This window comes from Nicotiana attenuata, unplaced genomic scaffold (genome assembly GCF_001879085.1).
Source record: "Nicotiana attenuata strain UT unplaced genomic scaffold, NIATTr2, whole genome shotgun sequence".
In the NCBI taxonomy this organism is placed as follows: domain Eukaryota; kingdom Viridiplantae; phylum Streptophyta; class Magnoliopsida; order Solanales; family Solanaceae; genus Nicotiana; species Nicotiana attenuata.
Window position 1 is genome coordinate 90104 of NW_017672666.1, and position 11643 is coordinate 101746.

An 11643-nucleotide genomic window follows, 5' to 3' on the forward strand; every position below is an offset into this window, starting at 1 on the left:
TCAATTCATAGAGTACAGGCGCGCTCCTTAACAAAATGGGATTCAAATTCCCGCTGTGGAATCTGAATTTCAAACTTTCAAAAACCCTCCAATGGCTCATTTTCACCCCGCCAAAGTCAACAAAACCTTTCTTAACGGCTCCTTCTTCTTCCTAAAGCACGAGTTTTCTCTCTCTTTATATCGATTGCGTTTCAGAATCCTTACAAAGCTTGGCCATACACGCACACACACAATTGAATTCATTCCGTCAAAGAAAACAATTATGTCGTTAGCTTCAGATCCTTCAAAAGATTCTAGATCTACTTATTGTCGTAAACAGAAGTCTCTCGGTCTCCTATGTTCCAAGTATGAATCTGAGGTTTTGTTAATTTTATTTTGAGTATGAATCTAAACATTTGCTGATTTTTCTTTTTAAATTTATCTATTTTGTGAATTGGTGCAGTTTTTTGAGCTTATACAATCGGGAAGGTATTGAAACCATAGGGCTTGATGATGCTGCGCGAAGATTAGGTACTTATATCTTCCTTAATTTTTTTTTTAATTTTTTATTTTGGGGTTTTTGATATTTATGGGTTTGTTTTGGCTCCTTTTATATTTAGGGGTGGAAAGACGGCGGATCTATGATATTGTGAATGTACTGGAAAGCATTGGTGTAAGATCTACTTATATATTACAACTCGTAACAATTTGAATTTTGTTAATTGTAAGGTTCTATTTTCCTAAATCTTATAGTTCTAGGTTTTTGTTAATTCAGGTTCTTGCAAGGAAGGCTAAGAATAGGTATTCATGGAAAGGGTTCGGAGCAATTCCTTGGACATTGCAACAATTGAAGGTAAATGCACTAGTTTAGAGTTTGGATTTAAGTTATACACATTGACATTTATTTTTACACTATCAATGTAATTTAACATGATAGAACATGTTTATTACCATTTGTTCTAGAATATCAATCAATGTAAAATTGAATATAGTTGCTTTCAATTATTCTTTAAGTGGTATGATTGTGTAAATTCTTTTAGATTGTTTGTGTTTGGACTATAAACTCTTCAATTTTTGGCTTACCTAATTGTTTTCTTTTTGGTCTCAATTAATAATTGGTTAGGAAGAGGGTCTAAAAGAGAATGTCAGTGGATTTGATGGATCTAGCTCTGCCAAGGTAAGTTCTTGACTGCTCTCATTTTTAAGTATTGTTTAGTTTAAGTCCTTTGTCTAGTGAGATGGTATAGTTTCCTTATTTTGCTTCATGTAATATCAGGGTTCAGATGATGATGATGATGATTCAGATTCCAAACCAATTGTTTTGAGTCACACAGAGACACTAAACCCCAATTCCAACTCTGCAGCAGCGTCCAAATCTGGTGTGTTTGCTTTTTTCCTTCCTTTAAGTGTTGCTTGTAAATGACATTCAATTGTTTTAATTAATACAGCTATTCTGAGACATCTTGGGCTATGTTTTAACAGACAATAGAAGAGAAAAATCATTGGGACTACTTACACAGAATTTTGTCAAGCTCTTCCTCTGCACCGATGTAAGAAAAAAACTTTCCACTATCAATAACTTGTTTCTCTATTTGGTTTCTATATATTTAGTTCTTTGTGGTGATTCTGTTCAGGTTGATATGATTTGTCTTGATGAGGCAGCAAAAATACTGTTAGGAGATGGGAGACCTCCAGCGATGACAAGAAGTAAAAATCCACATCTTATTTTTTTCTTGCTTAAGAATAATCTGAAATACTAATGTAGATGAATGAACTGTTAGCATCTTTTAACACCACTGTGCTGCCTATCGATGCTCCTTCAAGTAACTTTGTCCTTTCTTATCTATGCAGCCAAGGTTAGGAGGCTATACGATATTGCAAATGTATTGTCTTCTATGAAGTTTATTGAGAAGGTCATTATCCTCAAATGTTATTCATCAGGAAGAAAAAAATAATTAGGCAGAAAATTGAAAATATACTTAAAATTTTGTATAAGAAACTCTAGTTACTAATATTGCTGCTCGCATAACTTGCTGCAGACCCATCACCCAGAGACAAGGAAACCTGCTTTTAGATGGTTGGGGATGAGAGAAAGATCGGATGACAAATCAGTTGATACTCTTGGTGCTACTGAGTCCAAGAAGAGGGTATTTGGGACTGAGCTTACAAATACAACTATCAAGAGGAGCAGAGGAGCACTACCTATGGATGGTATTTCAGATGAAGCAACTAGGAAACAATTGCTAATTGAAGTCAAATGTGAAAACCTCGAAAATGAGATTCACTGTCCTAAACAGGAACCTGGTTTAACAGCAAGCAAAAAGAGTTACCACTTTGGTCCTTTTGCTCCTCCAAGCCTGGCCCAGGCTGAAGCGTCTGATGCTGACAGGATGAAACGGGTTCATGACTGGGAAAGTCTAGCCTCCACTTACCGTCCTCAGTATCACAACCAAGGTATGTTGATTTTCACTTCCTCAAATACGTTAATGATTCAATTGATTATCATTAAGAAGATGTTAAACGCCAAAAGGCAGGCCAATGTGTTCTACTAGGGATATACTTGTAAATATCAAATTGGTGTCTACTTTTAATGTGATCTACCAGGGCTACTTGGATTAATATGTTGAATCACTTTTTCCTAGTGCACTGAAACAGCCACTTATGTAATTTAGTGGTCTGTTTCTATTCTTAATTTGCTGATTGGTTACTTGCTCCATGCGTGTGTAATTTGATGTGTACACCAGTTTATCTTCTTTGGCCAAATCTTTTGCACATGATCCGATGTTCACCTTTTCCAATTGCATTTACTGTTTAATTTGCCACAAGGATGAAGCATTGAATATCTTGGCTCAAACAAATAATTGGTTTCATTTTTCACATGGCTCAGTACATTCTTAATAATGGGTTCATATATCGTTGCTTATTTGATGTTCTTGAGCTTAAGAAAAAACTCACTGGCAAATTTGGTTTGTCTGCTATGTTTCAGCACTGAAAGATCTTTTTGCACATTACGTGGAAGCATGGAAATCATGGTACTTGGAAGTTGCTGGGAAGAACCCAATTCAGCTGATTCCCTGATGTGCTCTTTCCAGATAAGAATAAATTTCGAAGATAAAACTGCCTTCACATACGATAGATGGTCCGACGTTGAATGCACATTCTCGTTGCATCAACTTTCAATGAAAAAGTAGATGCATTATTCAGTACTCTGTTGGCTTATTGGCAGATTATTGAGTTCAAATGTAGACCAACACTAATTGAATGTACATTTTCTGATACTTGTTCAGTTAATATGATTCTTTGAAAGTCTTGAAAGGAGGGTTCAAATGCTTTTGCTCAGTGTATACTGTGATGCTGCCAACATAACCCCTTCTGCCCAAGTATCTCAAACCAACCGACTTGTATGCTTGATGAGCTCCAGCAACTTATCTTTTGGCGAGGATACACCTGTACTTAGCCCTTTGAACCTATAAGCTATTCGTGTGCTTCCCTATGAAAGTGAAAAAGGAAAAAAGAAGTTAGATCAAGTTGGATGGTCAATATAGAAGTTATTGATCAGCTCAGTTTGATACATCATCCCATCTTGACCCCTTGAGTTGATTGAATCATAGTATGTTCACAAACAGCTACATTAATTTTTTTTTATAAAAGATATTACAAAAGCTGTCGAACGTTCAAGAATGGTTACATTTGGGAGATTATTAAGGCAGAATGCAAAAAGGGGGATGGCAAGGGCAATGAGTAAGTATTTTACTGAAGTGAATGAATTCTCGCATGTCCTTGGAGGAAAAAGCAAGGATTTTGGCGTTCATGCTTTTACTAACTATGCAACTTCAGAATCTAGTCAGTCACAAGATTATGTGCTAAAACCTACTTGGTTAGTAGAAGTTTCCATCTTACTTACTATGGCTTTTATGCAAATGTGAGGCAGAATTAACCAAAAAAAAAGTATAGAACATTTCTAATTACTTTTCTTGATCTACTGTCTGTTGCTCCATTTTCACTCAAAGTTTACATCATCTAAAAATGCAGTTGGAACAGACATAGAAAGCCATTTTTACACAGATCTTAATGACCTGAAGAAGGAAAAGGAAACAAAAGACTAATCCAAAATAGAAGAAGGGCCATAATAAACAAATCAGCACGGATATTTTTTTATTCTCAAGGAGATATCAGCAAGTAATTCACGATATATACACAACACCCAAGAAATATTACCTCCCAACGGCTGTAATCAGAAGGGGAGACAAGAAAAAGACATATCTAACTGCTTGCTGCCTGTCATGCCCTGATGCATAATTTGTCAACTTTCAACGAGCGCAAGTCACAATCAGGGGGCAGATCCACATTGGTTCAAGGGAGTTTAACTGAACCCGCTTCGTAAATATTTTGTACTTCCTCCGTTTCAAATTAAATGAGGTAATTTGATTCGGCACTAAGTTTAAGGAAAAAAAGAAGACTTAAAATTTGTGGCCTTAAAAGTTTAAGGGGTAAAGCTTGTGGGCCCATGACTTTTGTGTGGTTATAAAAGCTTCTCATTAAGGTAAAAGGGATAAAATGAGGAGTTTAAAGTTGAATTATTTCTAAATTTAGAAATGTGTCATTTATTTTGGAACAGACTAAAAAAGAAAGTATCTCTATTTAATATGAAACGGAAGGAGTACTATATTTGTGTGGAAATTATTTTTTGAAGAATAAAGCTAATATAAGAATTCATCAATTGAACCCGCCTAACCAAAGTTGTGCCTTGGTCGGGTGGTCCAAGCGGGGTCTAACTAATGCTACTTGTTGCGTGTTCGAACCCGGAAGAGCATTATTTTATTTTAATTCACTTGTTCAAGATGCTGACAGTTTAGTTGCTGGCCCTCCACGTTATCACCATGCACTTCTTCTTTTTCTTTTATTGCTTATTTTAGTTTAGTATCTTTCCATAGTTATGGAACTTTCTATATGATATCATTAATTTATCTTAGCTCTCTTCTGTTTTTTGGGCTAATAGTTCGTGCAAAATAAATTAGAATTAATAAATAATAATAGAGTTTAGTATCTTAATATAGATCAAACTTATGTTTGTTACAGTGAAATTTGTAAAATTTTCTGAAGTTCAATAACTTGTTCAATTGTAAAGGTATATATATATATATATATATATATATATATGTCTGAAAACAGTATGGCTTGCAAATAAAATAAAGAGTCACGGGCAATTTTTTTTTTTAACGCTTTGTTAGAACCAAAATAAAGAGCACTAGGTAAACCCTATTTGTTTGTTAACTCAATATCGCTTTTACAAGTCGATTATTTTTTTGGACTTCAGTGTATGTTCGAAACCCGCTTGTATAAAAGTCTGGATCCGCCACTGGTCACAATGAAGATGCTGATTCTGCTAATGGTGGGACTAATCTGTGAATTCTCCATACTCTTCTTCCATCAATCTCCTCCATAGAATAGCGCAATCTGTTAACAACAGCACACTTACATGCATAAGTCAACAGCAATTAATATCAGAAATCATTTGTGAATTATCAAAGGCAGATCCTTTGAAACACGACTTTAGTACTACTCGTAAAGTTGGTAGGAGCCATTATAGAGATAAATTGTGAAGGATTTTCCCATTTATGCCTGTATAATTCTGTTCTCTTCTATTAATACAGGAATGCAGGAGATTGTCTTTCTGGACAAAGGTTCTGACTACTTTTTAAATAAATCTACAAGTACCCATTCCAATGCAATATATGAACACCTAGAAAGAGGTAGTCAAGTGTTTAACATTCATGATCCCAAAATTTTTAGTGATCTTTCTGTTGAAACCAAATCACTTTATTTGCAGATTCATGATTAATTGAATTTAAAGAGCGATCAATTTAAGCTCAATAGTCAATACAATCCATTATGTTGAAATAAAACAAAGATGGAACTGGGACCTACTTGAGGTGCACCTGAGATTCCTCTCCCTGCCAAAACTCGAAAAACTCTGGAATAAGCCGGTAACCACCCCAGTGTTTGGGTCTTGGTATGGAAGTTCTGCATGTTAGGAAAAAAAGGATTACTTTGGGGTTTCACATGAATCAAGACAATCACATTTTTTCCTGAGAATGGAAAACAAAAGTATGAATAGGTTGTGATCAACAGGTCTTAGTCAAATACTTTTCCAAGAACATATACACTAAAGGTATGACTTTTACATGTTCGAACAAGGAGACAATTGCAACTATTGAAGAATTCTATCTAAAGATTGTAAATTCAAAAAGTCATCCTTTTATTCTTGGCACGGGATAGCAATCACATGACTGAATGCATTTTACCTGTATCCCAATCAATAGAATACTTCCGCTAGGCACCGTTGGTCGGATACGGGTGTGGTAACCCGACAAGGATGCGGATCTAAAAGTTGGATTCTTCATCACCTAATTATTAGGATTCGGGATACGGATAGTAGTATGGACATGCACACTAAGATATAACCAATAAATGTATATTGTGACATATCTAAGTTTATGTTTCGACAATTAATTAAAAGTTAGCAAATTAAAGCTAGTCTGTAATTAATCTTTGTGAACGCTTAATATGTTATACATAAGTTATCTCATATAATAGCCAAGTGTTCAAGTACATAATGTGAATATATATATGACATAAATCAAACCAAATACCCAATCAACCTATATTTCTTGGTCATAGATGTAGTCAAAGAACCCAAGTTAGGTTGACCAGATCCAGTGTGAATTCCACAATAACACACAAAATCACACCCAAACCCATATTGTGTCGGATCGACATAGGTGCGGCACGGATTTTGAAGAATCTGAGCAGCATAGGCACTAAGCATAGATGGAATATTGAAACCAGAGTAGAGCTAGTCACAGATTAGGACAAACAAAGAAGATTTCAGCAATGTGTAAAATTACTGACCTATCATGGTACTTCTCCTCTAATTCTCTGTACTGTTGACGGAGAACCTCTCTTTCATGAATCGGTCTGCTCTGTACTTGCAGAGGAGATGGAAAATTAGCTGTTGATGCATGTATACAAAATCATAAAAATATTGGAATCTAGAAAATCCATTTGTGTAAATACTAGACAAACCTGCTTACTAACTATTGGTCTAATCTGGATATCTCGAGAAAGACTAGAGAAGTATTGTTCTGATTCCTCCTCAGAAACTTGCTCCACAAATCCCTCCACTCTTACCTACAAATGACTTCGTAGTGAAGCATAGCAAGACAATTATATAAACGTAGGTGCCTTATGTAGTCAGTTATTTACTTATATTTCAGAGAGTGATGGAAATATCATCTACAAGGTCTATTTCTAGGTGTTGGAGTTAGATTGTGCAGCATTATATGAGCTATTGGATTGTTGGGAATACAGCTGTAAGTCCGCATCACAGAAAGCAAATCTTCGTTTGAGGTTCTTTTTTTTTTCCCCTTCCTGCCCATTTGAGGTTTTAAGAGAGTCGTCAAAGTAATCACGGCACTTTCTCTTTAACTTCATTCTCTCTCTTTTACATTTTATCTTAATCATAGCGAAACTGAACCTTGGACTCTGAGCACGAAATACCACAATCCTGCAGATCACTCTTCAGCACCTCATCTAGTCTAAATGCACCTCTTCAGCAACTCATCTAGTCTATCACAATCCTGCATATCACTCTTAAGTAATTGAATGCATATTTAGGACAGGATTTCTGAACTGACATTTCCATATATATGTTAACTATGAATATTCTAAACGAAGTCTATGTCAATTATGATTAGTGGTCACACCAATATAACACAATGTCACTAGATATAAGTGCTTTCCCAAAATCCAGGAAGTGTTAGAGGTGGAATCAGTTTTAACCTGGCGCTTCAAAGGACCCCAGTAAAAGAGAAGTGATGCTTGAGGATTTTCAAGAATTTCACGAGCTTTTCGGCTCCCATAGTTGGTTTGCCTGCAGAAACAAGAAGGATTTCATTAAATAAACTATATATACTAAAGGCATATAGAGATAATTATCCAACCATATACGTCAGAAATAGTCATGGAGCTCACCAGACAAAACCATCTTTATTTACTCCTTCTAATGACATCATTCGCGATGAACTGGGAAGAAGAAATACCACATTTTCGAAATCAGGCAAAAATCACTTGATTGCACAATACTTGCACACCACGTAAAAATGAGAAAATTGAAGCTAGAAAGACTTACGGTTTTGCATCTATATCAGCTGTTGATAGGACCATATAATGGGGTTCTTTGATTCCAGCTGCCAATGCATTACTAAACCACTTTTGAAACTGCAGAAAAAATGAGGCTTACCACAATAAATATAAATATACTGCATTGCTTTTAAGAAAAGAAGTGTGCATACATATCTGGATTATGGAACAAAGTTGCAAAAAAAACTAACAAGGGAGTCAAAAATATGGTATGATAGATGTTAAGCCTCTGCTTTTTAGACAAACTCAACCTGATAAATTGGATCTTCCTCCACCTCCTCAAGTGATTCAGAAGATGCAAATATTCCTTTTTGTGCCGATAAATTGGTTTGTGGAAGATTTCCAATTCGAACACACATGGAAGTGCCAGGATAAGGAGGGGGTTTTAACTTGAATTTGTCTATGATAGACTGTGGAACGAATCTTCCTCCTATAAAATGATGTGTGCCAAAAAACATTTTGGCGCACAATTTTGGAGCAGTCAAAGAGACCTACACAGTAAATGTCCAAAATTTTCTTAGGTATTTCACTTGATAAACAGAGGACAAAAAGAGTCGTCAATGGAACTACAGCATGATAATAATGTAATGTGAGTACTTAACAGCTGCATACCAACATATCAGGTTTAATGCCGACACCAAAAATGTCTCCGTCTTCAACATGCCACCCTGAAGGCACATCTACAGATATAATAACAGCAGCTTTCTGATGTGTGCACTGCTGGTTTCTTACAGAGACCAGCTTTCTAATGAGGCTGTCAAACGGTAGCCTTGGGGTGCCTGGATAAAATCAATGTGCTCAAATGACTTTTTACATATTTCAAGACCTAGAGTTTATCCTCATAATGACAGACGACTTTTGTGTTTGAAGGAAAGACATAACTAGCTAGCCCCAGGCACATTTAAACTGACTACTGCATATGAAACAACCCTAAATAAATTAAACGGATAAGGGAAAAGAGAGGAAGGATAAGAGATCCGCAAGGAAAGAAGAAGCACTATATTCTATAAAGGCTTAGAATAATGACCAAAATCATCCATAACAACAAATTACTTCCAATGCTGCACAGAAGTGTTGAATGGTGGATAAAGAGTGATCAAAACCAACTTATGCAGAAAATAAGACTAAAAAGTTTGGTATAATAGCTAGAAAGTTTATAGAGCTTCCAATGGCAGTCTTAGCCTTCGCAGCAAAGAGAAAAATTAATGGGAAGGTCAAATAGAAAGTGAGAAGAAAGTATTACCATGGAATGAGAATCCAAAAATTGCATCCACAATAATATCATAGTCACTTGAAAGTTGCACGGATAGTTGTTCCTCCGACAGGAATGGAATTGACAGTGATTCAAGCTACAAAAATTCCCACATCCATTAACATCTCAATAAACTAGAAATATTGAGGTTCAAGAATTTCATGCCATATCCTTTACCTGGGTGACCAATGCAGCAAAAAGAGGTTTAGTATTTCGTTTTGGATAACAAATGGAAGGCTTATAACCAAAGTGATGCAAGTGTCGAGCAGCTACAAGACCATCCCCGCCATTGTTACCAGGACCACATATAACAAGCACGCGAGTATAGTCACTTGAACTATAGACCTGGAGAGATAACATGTATTTAGTCTTATCATCATCCCGCAGAGAGCAAAGAAATAAAGAAACGATACTTTCACAAATCAAGCGATTACTTGTTCATACACTACCATATGTTATGCCTTTCCTGTCAAGGCTTTACTTATCGCAGATACCAAATTCTCCCTAGGTTACTTGTTTTCATGTTAATTTCTTCCTTAACTAACCCTATCACAAACAAATGATCTTTAACCATGGCTTCTATAACACTATGCACACATATGCTTTTATTTCAATGAGGTGATAAATGAATTGATATATGAAAACAGTTATGGTCATCTAGTTTTATCAAAAAGGTTATATAGCTGCAGTCGATGACTACATGAGCTCTAGTCGACAAATTTGTCTGCACAGCCGAACAATGAAATTCTATTACAGCCAAAAGCACGAGCAGAGGATTTCCAATATCGAACAATCACGTCAAGAATGTTCCACTTTCAATATACTAAAACTAGGTGCAGAGCTAGAAGGTAAGCCACGGGTTTGGCCAAACCCGCTAGCTTTAGTCTAAACCCTGTATTTGTACTAAGAAATCCACTAAATATGCATAAAAATTAACTTAAGAACCAAGTCACCAACACCTAATATCGTTCTCCTAAAACTTAGAACCCATAAAACTCAAATCCGGGCTCTACCTCGGACTAAAACCCACCCTCTTGCAAACATATTGTTTTCCCACTGGTGCCAGAGTCGAAAATAGATGGAGAGTTCAGATGGACTCTGCGCAGTATAGAAAACTAGATACAAGTGGAACTGGCCTACGTAAAACAATATTATAGCAGTATGCTAAGATAGCCACTTACCTCTCCAATTGCAGAGGCAACACTCAAGCCCGCCAATTCCTAAACTCAAAACAAGTAAACCCAATTTCAGGGGATAAGTAGAAATTTAGAGAAGTATAAGAAAATTAAGAAGACAAACCATGAGCTGATCCACACTAAAACCAAGAGGACCCATCAACATATCATCAATTTCTATAGCTTCTTGCTGGCTCACATATGATATCTCCTCTGTGCAAGACTCCATGCTCTGGGCTTGCTGCTGTGACTTCACCACAAGAAAGGACACTGCTTAGTTCCTTCTACACCCACTGGAGTGTCAAAAGCTGTTCGGTTCCTTCTGGACATCTGGAGTGTCAAACATAAGGGATTAATATTACTATATTCTCACTTTTGGAAAGACTAAGCTAGCGTTTCTTTATATTCTTTTATTTATCACGAAATACCAACGCATAAGATTATTTATCTTGAGTGATATATTCATATTTTTGAATTTTGAACGTTAAATTGTATTTAATTGATAAACTCTAAATCTTATTTTGGAAGATGATCTTGAGATTGTAGACCATACTTGAGGGGCGTAAATGATTTTGACCCCTTTAAATTTTGACTTTCATATGGATTTAAAAACTTCGCAAAAGATCATTTAGTATCATCATTTAAATTGAAGAAAGTCACTCAAGAAAGATCAGATGCTTTTGAAATTTGTACATTAATCTTGCTTAATTATGTAAATAACTGATTTACCTGACGAAAAGACGAATGACTTAACATCATTGACGCCTTGCACGATGATTTTATACTCTTGAGATGCTAGGAATTTTTGTTTTTTGTTCACAAAGTCACAACTCAAAAGCCAAGTGGAACAAAGGTTGCATTCCTTGACGTACTCCTTTTTCATTTCATAAGCACGACAGTGGTTTTGTTACGTAACACGAAATATAATGTTGTGAAATCAACAGCATTGGCCAAATTTGTGACTGCACTACTTACTTGGCGTTCTAGCTCTTTTATCTTCCAAACAATCCAATGAAAAACGCAACTAGAAACAAA

At 35.9% G+C, this 11643-nt stretch overlaps 2 protein-coding genes across 3 annotated transcripts; one reads left to right on the forward strand and one right to left on the reverse strand.

Annotated features, from left to right (window-relative positions):
• Nucleotides 1-80: 80 nt before the first annotated feature.
• Nucleotides 81-3289, forward strand: LOC109214035 (E2F transcription factor-like E2FE). Its single transcript, XM_019377905.1, has 11 exons — nucleotides 81-345; nucleotides 443-510; nucleotides 600-652; nucleotides 755-832; nucleotides 1103-1156; nucleotides 1256-1358; nucleotides 1462-1529; nucleotides 1614-1686; nucleotides 1831-1892; nucleotides 2019-2433; nucleotides 2966-3289. Exons 1-11 carry the CDS (start codon nucleotides 92-94, stop codon nucleotides 3055-3057), a joined length of 1320 nt encoding a protein of 439 aa, XP_019233450.1. The 5' UTR covers nucleotides 81-91; the 3' UTR covers nucleotides 3058-3289.
• A 1880-nt stretch (nucleotides 3290-5169) lies between these two features.
• Nucleotides 5170-11017, reverse strand: LOC109214033 (pyridoxine/pyridoxamine 5'-phosphate oxidase 1, chloroplastic-like). 2 transcript variants are annotated; one of them, XM_019377904.1, is made up of 13 exons: nucleotides 10733-11017; nucleotides 10615-10653; nucleotides 9611-9778; nucleotides 9425-9530; nucleotides 8794-8960; nucleotides 8433-8672; nucleotides 8171-8259; nucleotides 8014-8064; nucleotides 7822-7912; nucleotides 7066-7170; nucleotides 6892-6962; nucleotides 5919-6003; nucleotides 5170-5436 (listed from the first exon to the last, which is right to left on the reverse strand). In XM_019377904.1, the coding sequence occupies exons 1-13, from the start codon at nucleotides 10835-10837 to the stop codon at nucleotides 5410-5412; spliced, it is 1344 nt and encodes a 447-aa protein (XP_019233449.1). In that variant the 5' UTR covers nucleotides 10838-11017; the 3' UTR covers nucleotides 5170-5409. The 2 variants fall into 2 exon arrangements, with proteins under 2 accessions (XP_019233449.1, XP_019233448.1); XM_019377903.1 differs by having other exon boundaries at nucleotides 5908-6003; nucleotides 10733-11015.
• Nucleotides 11018-11643: the final 626 nt, after the last annotated feature.

Excerpts from the sequence above, each read along its gene's own strand:
- LOC109214035 (XM_019377905.1), top strand. The coding sequence starts at position 92 with ATGGCTCATTTTCACCCCGCCAAAGTCAACAAAACCTTTCTTAACGGC. Across the intron at positions 346-442 it reads CTCGGTCTCCTATGTTCCAA|TTTTTTGAGCTTATACAATC; the intron begins GTATGAATCTGA and ends GAATTGGTGCAG. Across the intron at positions 833-1,102 it reads GGACATTGCAACAATTGAAG|GAAGAGGGTCTAAAAGAGAA; the intron begins GTAAATGCACTA and ends ATAATTGGTTAG.
- LOC109214033 (XM_019377903.1), bottom strand. The coding sequence starts at position 10,837 with ATGGAGTCTTGCACAGAGGAGATATCATATGTGAGCCAGCAAGAAGCT. Across the intron at positions 9,531-9,610 it reads TTGCTGCATTGGTCACCCAG|CTTGAATCACTGTCAATTCC; the intron begins GTAAAGGATATG and ends GAATTTTTGTAG. Across the intron at positions 6,963-7,065 it reads GACCAATAGTTAGTAAGCAG|AGCAGACCGATTCATGAAAG; the intron begins GTTTGTCTAGTA and ends CTGCAAGTACAG.